General features: G+C 37.7%; 1 protein-coding gene across 1 annotated transcript in view; it reads right to left on the bottom strand.

Moving 5' to 3' along the window:
* Positions 1 to 20,331, bottom strand: part of MTTP (microsomal triglyceride transfer protein) — a 56,310-nt gene that overhangs the window by 25,154 nt on the left and 10,825 nt on the right. The window contains exons 4-10 of the mRNA XM_042251207.2: positions 15,841 to 15,948; positions 13,377 to 13,493; positions 12,947 to 13,086; positions 10,442 to 10,592; positions 7,734 to 7,891; positions 3,457 to 3,625; positions 2,372 to 2,479 (exon numbers count right to left, since the gene is read on the bottom strand). Coding sequence (XP_042107141.1) covers positions 2,372 to 2,479; positions 3,457 to 3,625; positions 7,734 to 7,891; positions 10,442 to 10,592; positions 12,947 to 13,086; positions 13,377 to 13,493; positions 15,841 to 15,948 — 951 coding nt within the window. The remainder of the gene's footprint in view (positions 1 to 2,371; positions 2,480 to 3,456; positions 3,626 to 7,733; positions 7,892 to 10,441; positions 10,593 to 12,946; positions 13,087 to 13,376; positions 13,494 to 15,840; positions 15,949 to 20,331) is intronic.

Consider the following 20,331-nt stretch of genomic DNA (forward strand, 5'->3'; position numbering starts at 1 on the left):
CTTTGTTACTAAGTATGTTTTAGGGGCTTCAGTGTCATATGTAGGCTTCAGGTACACACACACACACACACACACACACACACGGGAGAAATGGGGGGTAGTGACCCTCAAATAGAATGAAGATGCTGAAGTTTAAATGTAATAAAGAAGTCCTATTTCTCAACTATCAGACTGAACTCTAAAAACCCAAAAGTTTGATAACATACATTGTTATTGAGCCTATTGGGAAATAGGCATCCTAGTGGGAACCTAAAATGTTATAATTCCCATGGAAGATAATTTGGAAAAATCTAACAGATCTGCATTTTGATCCAGTACCCTAGCCCTGAAGCTATAGCTCCAAAAATAAGAGAAAGTGTGCCCAAGATTATCCATTTAAATATTATTTGTAAAGAGCAAAAACAGTGGACATCACCTAATGACCATACATGGGAGAATAAACTGTGGTGCCTCAGTTTAACACACAACGGAGTACTAGGCAGCTGTAAAAGGAAGGGGAAAGATCTCTGTGAACCAGTATGGGTTGATTTCCAGAATATGTTGTTAAGTGGAAACAATAAGATATACAGAAGTTTATAGTTTGTGTAAAAAAAAAGGAATAAGAATGTGTGTGTACACCTGCTTACTGTTGCAAAAAGAAACAGGAAAGAGAACACAAAACTAATTATATCACTTACGTAGAAAAAGTAGGTAAGAATGGGTGGAAGGGTAGGAAAGGGAATGAGACCTCTTTGAGAATATTTTTAAAATCAAGTTTTGACTTTCAAATCATGTTCCTATTTCATATATTCAAGAAATAAGATGAAGTTACAGATGAAATAAGATGTAAGGATGCTAAAATTGAATCGAAACAAAATCTAATGAACATGAATAAATATCAGATTAATAACATAAATGAACGAAAGAAAATAAAAAAGAATTAACCCAAGTAATGTTTGAGCATAGTACTCTGATTATATACCTTTCATGTAATATATTCTAAAGACAAAAATATTGTGAAGTCTTGAACTTTACTTAAGATAGTTTGTTTTTTGTAGTGATATTCATGTAACAACTCCAAAGCTATTTTGTGCATGTTTTAGGATTGAGCAAATGAATCACAGTATCAATGTTCTTGAGAACCAAGGTTCTCAATGTGGGAGAAGGAAGATATAATTATGGAATGATGGAAGGAGAGAAAGAACCCTGTAGAACTGGATTAGAATTAGAGGTAGCAGTATGAACTCACAATTTAATAAATATAACTACATGTATTTTGTCCATTGTAAAAGCCTAGATGCAATGGCCTTCAAGTAATGAGAAGTAAAAGTCTTTAGGGGTAAAATGTCAGATGCACGCAACTTACTCTCAAAGGGTTCAACCAAAATAATATAAAATGAAATAAGATAATTCAAATAGGATAATACATTAACAACTGTCAAATTTAGATGAATCAGGTATACAAATATTCATGGAATTACGCTATCCTCACAACTTTTCCATAGGTCTGAATTTTTTTCCAAATATAAATTTGGGGGAGAAAAGAAATTAGGATGCAGTGAGATCAAAATATAAGCAAAAACACATATTAATAGGAAACAGAAATAAAAGTAAAATGCGGTCTGAAAGCTGGTTATATAATAAACATGGATGGAAAAAAGATTATATTTGTATATGTTTAACATCTTTAACCTGTTTGCCTTACAGAAAGATGAGTTGAGTTCGATATTAATTCATTTAGATTTTCCATATTTAGTTGTGCTTAAAAGTGAATGTTTTGTCATAATTTAATGAGGAAGATGTTAAAATTGATAGTCCACTCAGGCAAGTGGAGAAGCTTTGAGGAAATTAAATTAAAAATAAAATACAAAGTTCTAAAGTAGTTAGAAGTAACTAAATTTCTCCCATAAAAACTCAAAAACTGCAAACCATACTTACTATGGATAATAGTCTGCTCAAGGAGGTAGCCTTAGAGTGTACTATCGAAGAACAAGAACTTTACCATATATACGTATACACATCATTCAAAGTTGAGTACAGTACACAGTGGGTACACAATAAATATTTCTTGATGGGGGATTCTTGGACTATTCACTTTCAGGGAGCATTTATTGAACTTTACCTATGTACCAGGCACCATTTTAAGCAATTGGTGGGGAATAAACAAAGATCCATTTCTTCAGTGAACTTATATTTCAGTGGGAGACAGAATAAAGAATCCATATAATAATTAACTGAATTATAAAGTATGTTCAACAGCAATAATTGCCATGCAAGTAGTGAAAACAGAGTAGGGTGAGAGGAATTAGGAACACCAGTCGTGAGCACGCGAGTGTTAAATAGGACGGTTTGGAGCTATGTATACAGTGACTGAAATTGGATTTGCACTTACTTTCAGTTTGCAGCCTTCATTCTGACACAGCTTCCTGACAAGGGCCCCGATGATGATCATAACAGATTCTCTGATGTCATTGCTTCCAAAAGAACCTTTGAACTTACTCTATTAGCCAAACAGGGATAAAACAGATTACCAAAACATTTAAACATTTTCATGGAATATTTTTCAGTAAGAAACAAAAGTAGCCAAAGCCTGAAGAAACTGTTTCCATATTTCTAGATTGCGAACTCTGAATTTTGCTTTGGGGACACATAAATTCACTATCTAGCTTTGAACTGAAGAGTTGGTAAAGTCTTTCCAGGTATTTTTAACATAGATCTGTGAATTCCTGAGAAGTTTATGGATTATATTCACTGCATCAGTAAATCAAAAAAATGGTCTGTAAAATTGTATGTGTGGGTAATGAGGGACTTCACTAATGCTATCAGATTTTCAAACAAGCCTATTTTCCAAAAAGATTATGAATTATTCCCCTAAATCATAAGTGAATAAGTACACTTTCTGTTTTTAAACCTTGGGTCCAAGAGAACTCTAGCTTTTGCTTCCAATATAATTTTTCAGTATCAGAAGAATTCTATGTATTGGGTTGGTGAAGGTTCATTGGGGTTTTTCAGTAATAATGTACTGAAAATCCCAAAGGAACTTTTTGGCCAACCCAACACACAACATATAATGATTATATGTTATACAGTGTACTGTACATTAAATAGCATGAAGATTTTTGAAGTCAAAATAAATCTTTTAAAGTCAAATTGTGAAGTATAACCAAGACAGAAATTGAAATTTTGTCCTATGTCACATTACATGATAGGTGAATATAATCTTTAAATTTCCATAAAACATAGCTTAAGTTATCTAGAGGAATTGCAAAGAAGACACTATGTGAAATATTCTACTTTGTGAAATAATCTATGTTATAATTAATGATTAATGAAAGAAAACAGTCTAATAGAATTTGAATATGAATAACCAGAAGATCTAGTTTCAGCCTTTATTTTGATGCTGGCAACTTTTAATTACTGCTTAAATTCTGAAGATCAGCTGAGAGCTTTAATTTTGGCAGTGTCCATCTGACTTACAGTGAGGGCTCTCAGGAGTTCTTCATTGGGATGTGAGGCAAATGCACAGGCATAGAGAAACCTTTCCTGGAGGATAACGCTCTCGGCGCTTTTGAAATCCAGAAAGTCCAAAATGGCATCTAATGAGTCTGGTGTCTGAGCAGAGGTGACAGCATCCACTAGCTGGGGTCTACAACAGAAAACACAGTCATAGATATCAGTCTTTAGGGTGCTTAATAAATTATTTTGAATTGCTACCATTCATAGACCCCATTGGTTTGAGTTTGCTAAAGAAGTGAAAATTTTTTATTTAAACAAAAAAAAGTGACAGCTTTCTCTGAAAGACATTACCCCATTTTATTTTAAGCCTCTCTCTTAACTCCCTTCTTTCTCACTCAATGTACCCTCAGAATATACAGATTAATTTTACTGTATTACCCTAAGCCAAATATAATTTGGAGGTTTGTAAATAAAATTATATAAATAATATCACAAATTAGGTTAAAATTCTTTTCTCCATAATTAATATATAAAAGCTATGGTCTCCCAAATCAATTCTTTTTCTAATTAGCTTTGCAACTATATACATTTCTTAAATGCATAACTAAGGTAGTATCATTCAGTGGAAAGATGGGACATTCTTTTAACTTTCATTTCTATCCAAGAGAAATTTCTGCTCATTTTTTAAAAACATAAAAAGCACCATGGTACAGTTCAAGTTCGGACTTCCCAGGTGGTGCTAGTGCTAAAGAAGCTGCCTGCCAATGCAGGAGAGGTAAGAGAGGCGGGTTTGACCCTTGGGTCAGGAAGGTCCTCCGGAGGAGGGCAAGGCAACCCACCCCAGTATTTCTGCCTGGAGAATCCCATGGACAGAGGAGCCTGGTGGGCTATGGTCCACAGAATCACAAAGCATCAGACATAACAAGCAATTTAGCGTGCACACAAGCATAGTTCAAGTTCAATCACAACAATTAGTTGTGAGTAGAGAGAAACTTCTACAGGAAAGTGCTAGGTACATAGTCCACTCATCAAGAATCTCTGATTGGTTGAGTCTTAGGATGATAATATTTCTGAAACTAGTTGCTATACTAATGAACATAAGATGTCTGTATATATTTCATTCCACATCTACATAACAGATACATACATGTATTTAATGCATTATATATATATATATATATATATATACATATTTTAAAAAAGATATTCTTGTACTATACCATTTTGGCCCTAACAAAACCTCATGGAATGGAGCAGACTGAGAGAGAGATAATACTTCTTATGTGTTAGTATTGCAAACACTCTACTAGCTATTTTAGGTATGCAACCTCTTTTCCAAATTGGGAAAGGAGTACGTCAAGGCTGTATATTGTCACCCTGCTTATTTAACTTATATGCAGAGTACATCATGAGAAATGCTGGGCTGGAGGAAGCACAAGCTGGAATCAAGATCGCTGGGAGAAATATCAATAACCTCAGATATGCAGATGACACCACCCTTATGGCAGACAGTGAAGAAGAACTAAAGAGCCTCTTGATGAAAGTGAAAGAGGAGAGTGGAAAAAGTTGCCTTAAAACTCAACATTCAAAAAACTGAAATCATGGCATCTGGCCCCATCACTTCATGGCAAACAGATGGGGAAGCAGTGGAAAAAGTGACAGATTTTATTTTCTTGGGCTCCAAAATCACTGCAGATGGTGACTGCAGCCATGAAATTAAAAGACACTTGCTCCTTGGAAGAAAAGCTATGACCAATCTAAATAGCATATTAAAAAGTAGAGATATTAATTTGCCAACAAAGGTCCATCTAGTCAAAGCTATGGCTTTTCCAGTAGTCATGTACATATGTGAGAGTTGGACCATAAAGGAAGCTGAGCACCAAAGAATTGATGCTTTTGAACTGTGGCGTTGGAAAAGACTCTTGAGAGTTTCTTGGACTGCAAGGAGATCCAACCAGTCCATCCTAAAGAAATCACTCCTGAATATTCATTGGAAGGACTGATGCTGAAGCTGAAACTCCAATAATTTGGCCACCTGATGCGAAGAACTGACTCAATGGAAAAGACCCTGATGCTGGGAAAGATTGAAGGCAGGAAGAGAAGGGGATGATAGAGAATGAGATGGTTGGATGGTTGATGGCATCACCAACTCAATGGACATGAGTTTGAGCAAGCTCTGGTAGTTAGCAAATGACAGGGAAGCCTGGCATGCAGCAGCCCATGGGGTCACAAAGAGTTGGACACGACTGAGTGACTGAATTGAATGGAACCTCTTTTTGCTTTAATTTCTTCATCTGTAACATGGGGCTATAAAGAGCGGTTATTTTAGGGTTGTCAAGAGGATTAAATCACATGATCTATGTAAAACACTTGGAATAGTGCTTGGCACATTGTAAATGCTCAATAAATATATGCAGTTATTAATACCATCAGCTCACCTAACATCTCTGTCAGTTTAATACTAATATTCTCCCTATACATAAGGAAACAAACTCAGAGATATCAAATCATTTGTTCAAGGTCCCATAGCTAGTAAAAATAGAGCTAGGATTGGAACTCAGTTTTTTCTGACTCTGGAATACATGGGTCTTAATTACAGTGTTTTCTAAAGTGCTTTCATGTAACACTAATCCTACAAAATGCTTTAAGAAGAGGGATTTTCAAGGTCATGTAAGTTTGGAATATATTTAAGGAAACTTATATGTAATATTGCCAACAAAGGTCCGTCTAGTCAAGGCTATGGTTTTTCCAGTGGTCATATATGGATGTGAGAGTTTGACTGTGAAGAAAGCTGAGCGCCGAAGAATTGATGCTTCTGAACTGTGGTGTTGGACAAGACTCTTGAGAGTCCCTTGGACTGCAAGGAGATCCAACCAGTCCATTCTAAAGGTGATCAGTCCTGGGTGTTCTTTGGAAGGACTGATGCTAAAGCTGAAGCTCCAGTACTTTGGCCACCTCATGCGAAGAGTTGACTCATTGGAAAAGACTCTGATGCATGGGGATGGATACAGAGGATGAGAGTGCAGTCACCAAGAGTTGGTGCTGGATTCATGGGGACACTTACTATATTGAAAATATTAGGAGGATCATGCCATACAAATTACTTGCACACTCAAAAAGAGGTTTAGTGTCTAAGTTAACCCAAATTTTGCACTGTTTTTGTCAGTAATTTTTTTTTGACAAAAAGATAAGTCACTCTAAAATATATCCTTAAGTTCTATGATTAAAACAGAGTCTGAGAATTTATGATTTTGCATATATTTAACTCAGTTTAAATGTTTATTTTTGAAGACAGTATCCAACTAACTAGTAGTCATATGGAATTCATATCAATTTTTTAATCCCCTAAGTCAAGTCAATAACATTACAATCAAGAATAAGCAATCTTCTCAGGAAAAAAGCTAAATTTTCTTATTCTTCAGTAATCAAGTCCTTTGAACTCAGTGACCACTGACTGTTGCTGTGTGTGTTGTGTGTTTGTGGGAAGGGGTGTAACTTGGCCATTTTATACTTTTGACTATTAATGGCTAGTTTCCACTGTTTGTCAAACTAACTGAGCCATGTTCTATATCATCAATTAGGATAATTAGTGTTAAACAGTTGAATTTGTAGTTGCAGATAAATTTTGTTTTACAGACCAAAACACTTCTATTTAGAAAGTGTATTTGTATTGGTATTTACAACGTAAGTTTGAGAATTGTCAATTCTCTTTATTGTGGATGCAAAATAAGGTACTCTTCCACTGTATACTCAAATGATATACATATTTCTTTTCTCTGGATTCTTTTGGCTATTTATCTCAGTTCTCAATTTTCTCTTCAAAACAAGGCTTCTATGAGGATCATCACTGTATCTTTAATGAAAGATCATTTTTAATAGAAAAAATCATACTGTTTTTTTGTTTGTTTTCATAATCAATTCTGAACTCTTTCTGAGTGTCAATTAATAGCTCTTGGAACACAATTTCAGCAGAGTGTGGCAGCACCTGCACTGTGGTATTACATCAAAGTTCTACCCTCCCCCTATCTATGTACCAATCTAGACCTGATTTACACTCATGAACAAAATGTTCAAAATAAAATGTTCACTCTGAGTCACTGCTGAAAACTTGCATTTCTGGCCAATTAACCATTGAGTTACTGCACTGAGGTATAACTGTTCAATGCAAATGTGAAATAGCCAAACAACTGATTTGAAGGTGAGGCAGCCGATTAAAAAGGGATCTTTACCTGCTTAATAAACAGCAATCCAGAAATACTTTCTTATAGACAACCCCAGGAAATGTTCAGGGAACTTACAGTACTTCCTTGTTTTCTGCCTTTAGAATTTGGAGGATCTCTTCTTTCTTTGCCATCCTGAGGTGCTTGATGAAGGCCAGGAAGCTTCTGACAGCCTCAGCCTTGGAGAGGTTGTCAGGCTGCAGGTGTTTTCTGATGGACTGCCAATGCTCTGAGAGCTGCAAAACACGGCCACAGGCCCAGACCACACTCATAATTCTGAACATCTGTGTTTATAAAGAATGTTCTCTCCAGAAATAAAATTTTCCTTGTATCCGACAAGCAAAAGAAGCTCTTTGTATCTTACCTCCGTATATCTGATTGCCCCTGCCCCTGCCCCTGTCACATTGCTGTGACTCTCAGAGGCAAATACAGAGGCCTGCTGACCAGTGCACAAGTCCTCTCAAGAGGACGCTTTTTGTCGATTAGAACTTAGCTCAAATGAAGATACCTCAAGATTCCGGCCATATAGGTCATTCCATGGTTACACAAAGGAATTATGTCTGAGGCCAGGCTTTGACTACCATAGTGAAATTATGTCGAATTTTCATTAACAACAGGCTATTCTGTTGGGAAAAATCATCAGAACTGCTGAAGAATTGTGTCATATTTCTTATTAACTGAAACCTTATTGAAAACCAGTTTTTATAATAATTCGATCTCCCTATTCTCTTTATTTTATGGTTTGGATGAAATACTAGTAATAGTAAAACATCTTGCTGAGATCTGAACTGTTCATTTCATATTTCTGTGTTAAGTAGAGTGGCATTTAGATAAAGGTAATCCTCATATACAGTACTGTTATGCCGCTGTGGTTTTAAAAATAGTAAATAGTTCTGATCAATAACATCTTTTGGCTTAGAAAAAAGTTCAAAACCTTATTTTTCATAGTTTACCATTTCTCCCCTAGTTGTAAAAAAAAAAATGCATTAAATCCCATTAGTGACCGGAGAAGGGGATGACAGAGGATGAGATGGCTGGATGGCATCACTGACTCGATGGATGTGAGTCTGAGTGAACTCCAGGAGTTGGTGATGGACAGGGAGGCCTGGTGTGCTGCGATTCATGGGGTTGCAAAGAGTCGGACATGACTGAGTGACTGAACTGAACTGAACTGAACTGAACTCTTAACTCTGCATAATCTACATGCTACCAGTTTTTAAATTATTCATTCCTTCCAATAACAACAGATATATATTTTGCTCTTTTCAAATCCCTTTTGGTTATCTAATATTAAGAGGATAGTCAAAAAAAATAGTCCAGTTGTACTTAGCTAGATTTACTGCGTTGTTTCTGAGGGCAGAGATCACATCAGTGTTGTGTTAAGTCAGAATTTTTTTCTTTAAAGAGTTGCAATGGTGACATTATTCTGACATTGAATAAGCAAACCAAAGACATAAACCTTTCCTATAATAATGGAGAAATAGTTTTGAGAAATCTTAGATGGCTCATAATATTTGATAACTATGGGGAGAGAAATTAACAGAATAAGAAAAGATCACTGGTTTCATTAGTCACCTTTCTAAATAATTTCCATCTCATATGACATCAGAAGATGACACTGGAACATTAGATAATTTGTGGGGAAAAAAAGAAGAAACAAGATTTGAGAACAATTAGTTTTGTCTCATTTTGTTTTCCCCTTCACTCAATTTTGATATATTTGAGAAACTAAAAAGGAATTGGTGCCTTACACTTTAAGCAAATTCTGGTATTAGCTCTTGATGATTCCACTTTTTTGAACACTAATAATGGCCAAGGGAAAAGCATCTTATGGTAGCTACAAACAGAGCCTGAAGCCAAGGGTTAAGTATTAGGAAGTGCTGGAACCCAGAGTCATACCTGTGGCCATACATCACAACTGATTTATGCAACAAAAGAAATTATTCTTTATTAGATTAAAAATATTACACACACACTTACAAATACATACGGATACACTCACACCTGCACACACACACAGACACACACACTCACACACTTAGCCTTGGGGGTGTGCTCATTTCTGGCTGTAACAGTAGTGGAGGTGGGGGTGTGTGGTAAATAAGTATTCCTGATTTAGGTGAGGAGCTTGGTATCCATTTCTAGTCCTCCTAGCAGCTCTCAGAACACTGAGCTCAGTAAAACATTTCACCTGTGGACATAGTACTGTGTGTGTGCTCAGTTATTTCAGTTGTGTCCTACTCTTTGCAACCCCATGGACTTTTGTCCACCAGGCTTCTCTGTCCATGGGATTTCCCAGGCATGAATGCTGGAGTAGGTTGCCATGTCTTCGTCCAGGGGATCTTCCCGACCCAGTGATCCAACTCATATGTCTTGCATCTTCTGTACTGCAGGTGGATTCTTTACCCACTGAGCCACCTGGGAAGTCTGGAAATATTACTCCCAAGAGGCAGAACTTTCAGGATTCAGGCCACTGTCTATGCTCTCAATGCCGTATGCTTCCCCTAACTTCGTCAGGCTTATCCCCACTGCATTCTGAGGTCTGCTTTGAGGAAGCTGCCTTCAAGTCATAACAGTTTTTATTTGAACTTAGTGGACGTGGTAGTCATTTGTTAATTATTATGGCATATTATTAGGCTACTGCCATTATAACTCAGTGGTGGCTGGAAGTTCTGTGTAAACTTTCCTTATAAATTAACTGAAGCTTCCATTGCAGAAAGGAAAACAGAATTGTAGGCCATGATTATTCCATGATTTGGCCACACAGCACTGTGGCTCACACTTACAGAAGGGCATCCTTTGCACTTGCTCTGGAAGACCTGGCCCACAATGGGAATGGCCGTGTACTTCGAATCAACTGCTTTAATGATGGCTGCAACCTGCTTTCCCGGCTTCAGTCCCAGGCTTGCTTCCGTGGTTTTCAGCTCCAGTTTCTGCCTGCATAACCAAGGAAGAGAAATACCACATCAGCGGCCTCCTTTTGAGTGAACAAGTGATTAATTGTCATTCTTTTGGCAAACAAGATACTAATGTATTCAAACTCTATAAGGCCATGTCTTTCAAACTGAGAGATCTCCAGCAGTAACAGAAATCTCAAGATAATTATGAAACTTTTCTGGAGCAACAATTTTATTCAAAGCTTTGAAAGTTTAAGCCTGGGATTTCAAAATATTATGACAAGTGACTAGAGGAAAGAAAATTTGCCTGGATGCTGAGCAAGATATATGATGTTACCTCTTTGGGCTTTAGCCCAGCTCTCTGAAAAATGATATCTTCAGGACAACCACACGTCACTTACTAAGACAATTAGGAAATCTTGTTTTCCAAATATGGCCTCAATAATCTGATATGCTCTTTCAGTAGCTTGCTTCTCTCCCTTCAAAAGGTGGAGTCTACATCCCTCTCCTTAAACCTGGGCAGGACTCTGTGACTGCCAGGACTTGTGGAGAACAGTAGAAGTTTCAATATATGGCTTGTAAGGCTAAGTCCTTTTATGTTGGAGAAGACTCTTGAGAGTCCCTTGGATTGCAAGACCAAACCAGTCAGTCTTAAGAGAAATCAACCCGAAATACTCATTGGAAAGATAGATGCTGAAGCTGAAACTCCAGTATTTTTGTCGTCTGATGTGAACAGCTGACTCATCACTAAAGTCCCTGATGCTGCAAAAGATTGAGGGCAGAAGGCGAAGAGGGCATCAGAGGATGAGATGGCTGAATGGCATCACTGATGCAATGGACATGAACTTGGGCAAACTTCAGGAGATGGTGAGGGACAGAGAGGCCTGGCGTACTGCAATCAATGGGGTCACCAAGAGTCAGACACGACAGGGTGGCTGACCAACAATAAGTCACAAAAGGGAATTCAGCTTTCATCTGGCATGCTAGCAGCACATACTGTGTAAGAAGTCTGGCTACTGAAGCTACCATGTTGAGAGGCCACATAGAGATAGAGAGATGCAGTGAGGAGCCTAATGTGAATCTCCAGCCCAGACTCTAGATAGGTGAGGGAGCAGCCTGTGAACCAGCTCTGCAACCGCACAGCACACACCAAGCAAGGCATGCCTAGCAGGATCAAGGCAAGCATCACGATTATGAGAGAAAATAATAGAGTGATTGCTGCTTTTTATACTACTAAGTTTGGAGTGGTGTGTTATAGAACAATGGAATCCCGATAAACCTAAATTTAAAATATTAGTTTTATATGAAAACAAGATGGATGTAGTACAAAGTAGAATGCAAGGTTCTAATCCAGAGGAGACTTCAATAAAATTTCAAGCATTTGTGGTTTGAGGCATTTCTACCAAGATTTTAACCATTTACCTCTGACATTAGGGTTACTTCAGAAGAAATATTTGAGAAATAATAGCAGAAGATATAACTTACATTTAATGCTAGGATGTGTTATTCTAAATTAAAATCTGAAAGTAAGACATACTCTTAGATTTGAAATTCTAGTCCTTTAGCCTGTGAGAACTATTCTGACCAGAGAAATTTTCTCAAATTGAAATAACAGTTTTGAATATGTAAGTACTATAAATCGCAGCAAAAATTCTGTCATATCACTTTACAATGGAACATTTTTGTGTTTATTAACAATAATGACAAAAAAATAATCTTGAGGAGAGAACACACAAATGCCACTTTTTTTAATATATGTATATATTTATTAATACCATGTTACAAATACTAAACTGCACTGATTTAGCCACACTGATATATTGCTATACATATATTATAATACTATATAGTATGAATAAGGCAAAGTATAAAACACATCTACTAATTAAGTACAGGACATTCAGATTACATCATATATTTAAAATGTATTGTAAACAACATTATGATGAACATCTTTATAATTGTCTCTATGCATTTATGACTTTTACTTTTGTATAGTTTTCTATGTAGAAGCAATAAGGAAAATATGCTATTAAATCTTTGCAAATGCCACTTTTTAAATCTAAACATTAAAAGCATTTGATAGAGAAATCAGAAAATAAATAAGAATGAATCAAAGTGTTTGCCTTTTTAAAATTTAAATTCTATTTAATAAACTATTTTTAATGAAGTCCTATTTTAAAACATTAAGTATTTATTTCATGCCATATACTATTATAAATAATATGAAAAATAAAGATGAACAAGATATAATCATTGTTCTAAAGGAGCTCACAGTCAAAATGAGGAAGTAATAAATATATTAGTTCATGTGCATGTATATATATGCATATATATTTTAAAATTTTAATAATACATTAAAGAACAGTAAAGAAAATTTAAGCATTATCTTACCTTGATACTATTTTGCCTGCTATTGATTGTAGAAAATTCAGCCTCAAAGCATGTATCTCTTCTGAGAGCACAGCTACAACAAAGCTGTCTTCTATCTTATAGGTAGTGACAGATGTGGCTTTCGAAGTGACACCCAAGACCTAAATAAATAAATGTGGTTGTAACAAGCAATTAGCTTTTTATCTTTGAATCAAGCCAAATAGCAAATTATCTTTTCATCTTCACAAGAACGCTCCTTTCATATTCCTTCAATACACAAACCTACAGTATATTAAAATAAATCCATTCATTTGATATTATATAATACTATACCCTAAACTAAAAATTACAAGTGTTCCCAAATTATATTGCTGCTTTATTCACCTATTATTGCTGAATCATCTCTACAAAAAGAACTTGGTTGCCTCAAAGAAAGTGATAGCGAGCATACCTGATGTGGGGTCGTAAATCCAGCCCTCTCTATTTTGCATGAATCCAAAGCCTTAATTTTGGTCACTTTGTCTTGGTGAGCCTGGTAGGTCACTTTACAATCTCCAGAGATGTCTGCCTAAAAGGAAAAGCCAAAATACAATGTTTCAGATGGGATTCTCACATGAACCATTTGAATTCCAGTGGCAAGTAGCTTAAAAATTGGGGTTCTAATACGTCATGCAGGACTCCTTTCTCTGACAAGATAGGAAGACAGAAGAATTCAGTGTTTCCCGCAGCATGTGGATTCCTTTCCATCCTCTTTGAGTCTTATGAGCACATTCTTATTGCCCCAGGAATAATAAATGATTTCCTACTTCTGTCTAATGTCTAATAGGAATTGGACAAGTGGCTTCAGTTCAGTTCAGTTCAGTTGCTCAGTCACGTTCAACTCTTTGCAACCCCATGGACTGCAGTACACCAGGCTTCCCTGTCCATCACCAATTCCTGGAGCTTACTCAGACTCATGTCCATTGAGTCGGTGATGCCATCCAACCAGCTCATCCTCTGTTATCCCCTTCTCCTCCTGCCTTCAATCTTTCCCAGCATCAGGGTTTTTTCAAATGAGTCAGTTCCTCACATCAAGCCAAAGTATTGCAGTTTCAGCATCAGCATCAGTCCTTCCAATGAATATTCAGGACTGATTTCCTTTAGGATGGACTGGTTGGATCTCCTTGCAGTCCAAGGGACTCTCAAGAGTCTTCTCCAACTCCACAGTTCAAAAGCATCAATTCTTTGACGCTCAGCTTTCTTTATAGCCCAACTCTCACATCCATACATGACTACTGGAAAAATCATCGCTTTGACTAGGCAGACCCTGTGGGCAAAGTGATATCTCTGCTTTTTAATATGCTGTCTAGATTGGTCATAACTTTTCTTCCAAGGAGCAAAAGTCTTTTAATTTCATGGCTGCAGTCACCATCTACAGTGATTTTGGAACCCCCAAAAATGACCTAGTCACAGTCAAAATCACTCAGATGGATAATTATGGGGTGAGGGGAGTTGACTTTTAATACTATGTGTAGGCTGTGTGTGTGTGTGTGTGTGTGTGTGCGCGTATACATGCAAACACACACATGCTTTGATGAGCTAAGTCCTTTAAAACCTGCGGCATTAATTCAGCCTACCATAAGGCACATCACAGTATACATCTCAATATTGACTCTGTATAGCTTCTCTGAGGCATCCCTTTGGTCTCTATAAGCCAGTCTTTCTACCCTCAGTCTTTTCAGCAAGCTAACCAGCATTCTCTTGGCCCAGGCTTGCCATCAGATTTTCTTACCAGCTCATGAACTGGCTGAATTCAGACAAGAAAACTTGGACTCAGCTCCGCTTTAGATATAATACTTGGGGAGCCACTAAACTTCTGTCACTTGGCCTTTGTTTTCGTCTATTAAATGGAAGGGTTCATATAGACTAGTAGTTTCTCAAACTGACTGTACCTACATTAGCTAAGAAAATTATTAAAATACAGATGCTAATCTACTGAACCAGAATCTCTGCAGTGAATCCAGGGAGTCTTTATTTTTATAACCTTCCTATGGCAAAGGGATGCACAGTGAGGTCACTGGAATGTTCTCCAAGGTTTTTGGGGTCCCTATAATTCAGCAATGAAATTAAAAGACACTCGTTCCTTGGAAGAAAAGTTATGACCAATCTAGACAGCATATTAAAAAGCAGAGACACTACTTTGCCAACAAAGGTCTGTCTACTCAGACCTAAGGCTTTCCCAGTAGTCATGTATGGATGTGAGAGTTGGACTATAAAGAAAGCTGAGCACCAAAGATTTGATGCTTTTGAAGTGTGGTGTCGGAGAAGACTCTTGAGAGTCCCTTGGACTGCAAGGAGATCCAACCAGTCCATCCTAAAGGAAATCAGTCCTGAATATTCATTGGAAGGACTGATGCTGATGCTGAAACTGCAATACTTTGGCCACTTGATGAGAAGAACGGACCATTTGAAAAGACCCTGATGCTGGGAAAGATTGAAGGCAGGAGGAGAAGGGGACGACAGAGGATGAGATGGTTGGGTGGTATCACCAACTTAATGGGCATGAGTTTGAGTAAGCTCCAGGAGTTGGTGATGGACAGGGAAGCCTGGTGTGCTGCAGTCCATGGGGTCACAAAGAGTCAGAAATGACTGAGCGACTGAACTGAACTGAACTGATCATTCAGTCATTCTATAGGTCTCCTTAGTATAGGTGATTCTAATTTCCTTTCCCCTGTATTCAAATACAAATTAGGGTAAAGGATGATTTGTTTCATATATAAATGAGACAACTATCCAACTCACCTTTTCTAATCATTACCATAGGAGTAAATTTTTTTTTTTTTTACTGAATTTCTCCAAATAGAAACCCATATAAACAATTTTAGTAACTATGTTAACAAATAAGATTCTAGATGCTTAATAATATTACTGAGTACCTCATTGGTAGTTCCAGAGCTTAACTGCATCTGAAATAGGCTAGCCAGGCCTCTCTTGAGATTTTCTATAGCTGCTGGTTCATTTTGATATGAGTAGAACTCTTTGATCTAGGCGAAAAAAGAACAAACATAAATAGAGCAGAAATGGGTCATTTATGAGACTTGGTTAAATAAATAGCAGGAAAGGTTAGATTCTCGCCCCCATCAATCCTGGGAGAAAGAGATCTGTTAGTTCAAAACTGGGACTTCCTTTTTTGTGAAAAGAAGCCATTTACATTTCAAAAAGCTAGACCACCAAAATATGACATTTCAGGAGGCTGATAATGAAGGCTTTGGCTATGATGGGAATAACATAGAAAAAGGAAAAAAAGTACTGATACAGGATGGGGTTTCTGTGAAAACAAGGATTGCCCAAGAAAGAGAAATCAGGAACATTCTCTTCAAGCATGTCAACATATTCCCTACTTGTAATTCTGCTTGGAACAAAAATTAACCAATGTTTGGACTTCCCTGGTGGTCCAGTGGTTAAGAACCTGCCTGCCAACGCAGGGGACATGGGTTTGATTCCTGGTCCAAGAAGATCCCACATGCCGCAGAATAACTAAGCTGGAGTGCCACAACTACTGAGCTCACACGAGACAACTATTGAAACCTATGCGCTTAAAACCCACGCTCTGCAACAAGAGAAGCCGCCACAATGAGGAACCTGCACCTCAGGGAAGAGCAGCTCCTGGAGCTAGAGAATTCCCACTCAGCGCAGCAAAGACAAAAATCAAGTCTTAATCACAGTCAAAAATGTATAAACAGAATTTTTTAAAAAAACTAATCAAGTTTCAAAGTAACATCATAGAAATAGATTCTTGTAGAGAATGGCAATCACCATGCTTGAGAATCCGGAGACAGCACGGCCTCTAAGGGCTATGATAAGGGCCCACACATGGCCAAAATGCCCATGGATAAAATTCCACAAGGCTGATGTTCTTTGGCCCTCCAGAGCATTCCTGTTGGCCTTGGGTATGAGGAGACACAGAAGGTTGGAAGATTTGAGGTTTACGGTGCTAACACAGCATGGCCTGCCACAGGCACTGCTTTGAGTTTCTCTTCAGAAAGCAGGAAAAAGGCTAGAGTGAGGAAGGGGACTGTGATTTGGCTGCAATAGTAAATGGCTTATCTTAGCTTTGTCTCATCCTTGACATTTACAGGCACAGAGACGATAACTATGTCTCATACCATTTTGACCATTTAGCTCACGTTTAAGAAACAAGGATAAAAATACAGAGAATTTTCTGGAAAGCAGGCTGTCATTTTTTACCCTGACTTCAAACACATCACATGATTTAGAAATGGAGAGCATGGATATAGCTTCCCTATAAAAATTCCCAAGGTTTATGGTAATTATAGATGCATGTCTACCAGAAATATCCTGAATGCCTTCCTATTTCTCTTTAAAACCAACCATGACTTCTCAAGTAAAACTGAAAGCTAGTCATTATGCAATAAATTCAATTAATACCAGTCTGAACAATTTAGTGTACATGAAAACTCCCTCATACCTTAGATGAAAATACTTTGCCTGATAATTCAAACAAGTACTTCAAATTTTCTGTTTTTATTTTATACATATTATTCTGCCTAGGGACAGATTTACTGGATACTTTATCTGGCAATCAATTTTAGTCATTACACTGGATGAACCTATAAATGTTGGGATTGTGTTTGTCCAGGTTAAAAGGGAACTGGAATAGTGACCTCAACGTCTGGAAATCCACGGTATCATATTCTCAAACAAATCACTGACAATTTCGCAGAACCAAGGTTGAGTTTCTGATGTTCTATTTTGTAAACTAGGTTTTCTTACCTTTGAGGAATTAGAGTGTAACTTTCCTTGCAAATATTTGGGAGAACTTAATCTCCAAATATCAGGACTATTAAAGGATCCTAACTGGATTTCTTGAGCCCATACACAGTCAGAAGGGTTCACTGTTAGCAATACGCACATGCCTACGGTCTGGGACGTTTTTGGCCTGAGCCTTAAATACCTCAGAAAGTGAGAGGATCCATTAAGTACGAAAAATACTTGTACTACCATCAGATCAGTGCCCTCAGTTTGCTTCCAAGCTATAAAATATGCCTGAATTGCTTATAAAGTTTTCCCTAAAATTTCAGAAACCCAGTTGACAGATTTAATCTTCATAGATAAGGTTAAATACTCTCCTCCTACTCCTTCGTCTGATCTTGACTGCTATATCCCTAAGAAAATGATATGACAGACTTTTTCCTGGCAGGCTGAGCAACACAAAGTATGAGACAGAAAGTTCTTTTTCATTCCTCCTGTTAGTTTTTATTGTCTCCATAGAACTAGAAAAGATGACAAGTCTCTTTTTCCTTTTGTATGCCTGCTAACCTTTGGGACCTAAATTCCCTCCCTTCAGTTGCAGACCACTGAGGCCCATGCAGACCACTGAGACCCAGCGGGAAGACAGCACTTGTATCCCTACTAGCTAAATGTAAAAACTGTCAGAATAAAGTGGACTTTTGGTAATTAAGAAATAATAAAGTCAGAACTTTGAAGTTTAATCCATGAGGCTGACACAATCTTAAATTCATTATTTCACAACAGGAACTGAGTGAGTTTTATTATACTTAGGCCATAAATCTGATTACTTCATTCAGTTCTGAAATGAGCTCTGAATATCCAAGAGCACAGGACTCTTATCTAAATTCACAGTCCCTGAGCGGCATAGTCACAAAGTAAGCCGTCAACCCAAAGAAACTAAACACAGAGGAATAAGGGTGGGTTGTGACGAAGGAGATGCAGTGCTTCTTCTGGCCAAATTTTGAGGACCAATTTCCCCTAGAAATCAGTAGGGGTTATTCATATTTTTTAAAGAAAAAAATGCTTCTATACATTCCTTCAATTTATACATTCACTACGAAAAAGAGAAAGCAAAACTTCATTAACCAGCCAAAGAGCAAAACTAAACAAAAAGGATCACAGCAAACAGAGATTAGTCACTTTCTTTGGTCTGCTTAGCTGAAGCTATGTATGTCTCTTTCATATGTACCTAAGAAAGAGCATAGCTAGGAAACGGTGCCTTGTAAAATGGACAAGTGAAGAAATACACAAAGAGTTAGGAGGCTTTCAAGGTGTCATTTTTCTTTTGGAGGTTGGGGCTCAGACGGTAAAGCGTCTGTCTACAATGTGAGAGACTTGGGTTCGATCCCTGGGTTGGGAAGATTCCCTGGAGAAGGAAATGGCAACCCACTCCAGTACTTCTTCCCTTGAAAATCCCATGGATGGAGGAGCTTGGTGCAGGCTACTATCCATGGGGTTGCAAAGAGTCGGACACGACTGAGTGACTTCACCTTCACTTTCACTTTCACAGGAGCCACGCTGCCAGATTCAGAGAGCAAATCAATGCCTCAGTTCAGTTCAGTCGCTCAGTCGTGTCCGACTCTTTGCGACCCCATGAATCGCAGCACGCCAGGCCTCCCTGTCCATCACCATCTCCCGGAGTTCACTCAGACTCACATCCATCGAGTCCATGATGCCATCCAGCCATCTCATCCTCAGTTGTCCCCTTCTCCTACTGCCCCCAATCCCTCCCAGCATCAGAGTCTTTTCCAATGAGTCAACTCTTCGCATGAGGTGGCCAAAGTATACTGGAGTTTCAGCGTTAGCATCATTCCCTCCAAAGAAATCCCAGGGTTGATCTCCTTCAGAATGGACTGGTTGGATCCCCTTGGAGTCCAGGGGACTCTCAAGAGTCTTCTCCAACACCACAGTTCAAAAGCATCAATTCTTCGGCGCTCAGCCTTCTTCACAGTCCAACTCTCACATCCATACATGACCACAGGAAAAACCATAGCCTTGACTAGACAGACCTTAGTCGGCAAAGTAATGTCCCTGCTTTTGAATATGCTTTCTGGGTTGGTCATAACTTTTCTTCCAAGGAGTAAGCGTCTTTTAATCAATGCCTAGGGACAACAAAATTGAAGGGCAGACTCAGCAGCCACATGATTAATTCAGTCAATACTGAATGAAAACCAGAAATAGAAATCTGGTAATATTTCAGTTAATTGGATTAGCATTTCAGGCCTAAAAAGAATCCATGTGGTAACGAGGCATCTTTTGCATGTCAATCTTAAGTAGAAAACTGTCATGTTTCCAACTTAATTTGTACATAAATTAGAGTCATACCCAAACATTTAAGTAGGGGGAGATGAAAAAAACATATGTGCAATAAACATGCATCTAAGTATTTTCATGGGATATCTTTTATAATGTAAATTTGGACTCTGAGAAGACAAAAATACACGCTGGTGAGAAACCTTGAGATCACAGAAATTTCAGGGAGTAAAACTTAAAAATTGAATCTGGGATAGAAAATACTCTCTGAGAAAACTGCTAATCAGCAGTACAGACTTTCCTTTCATAATTTCTCCCATAGTAAGATGATGTGATAGTTAAAATAATGATATTTCTGACAG

The sequence above is a fragment of the Ovis aries genome, chromosome 6 (genome assembly GCF_016772045.2).
Source record: "Ovis aries strain OAR_USU_Benz2616 breed Rambouillet chromosome 6, ARS-UI_Ramb_v3.0, whole genome shotgun sequence".
NCBI lineage: Eukaryota > Metazoa > Chordata > Mammalia > Artiodactyla > Bovidae > Ovis > Ovis aries.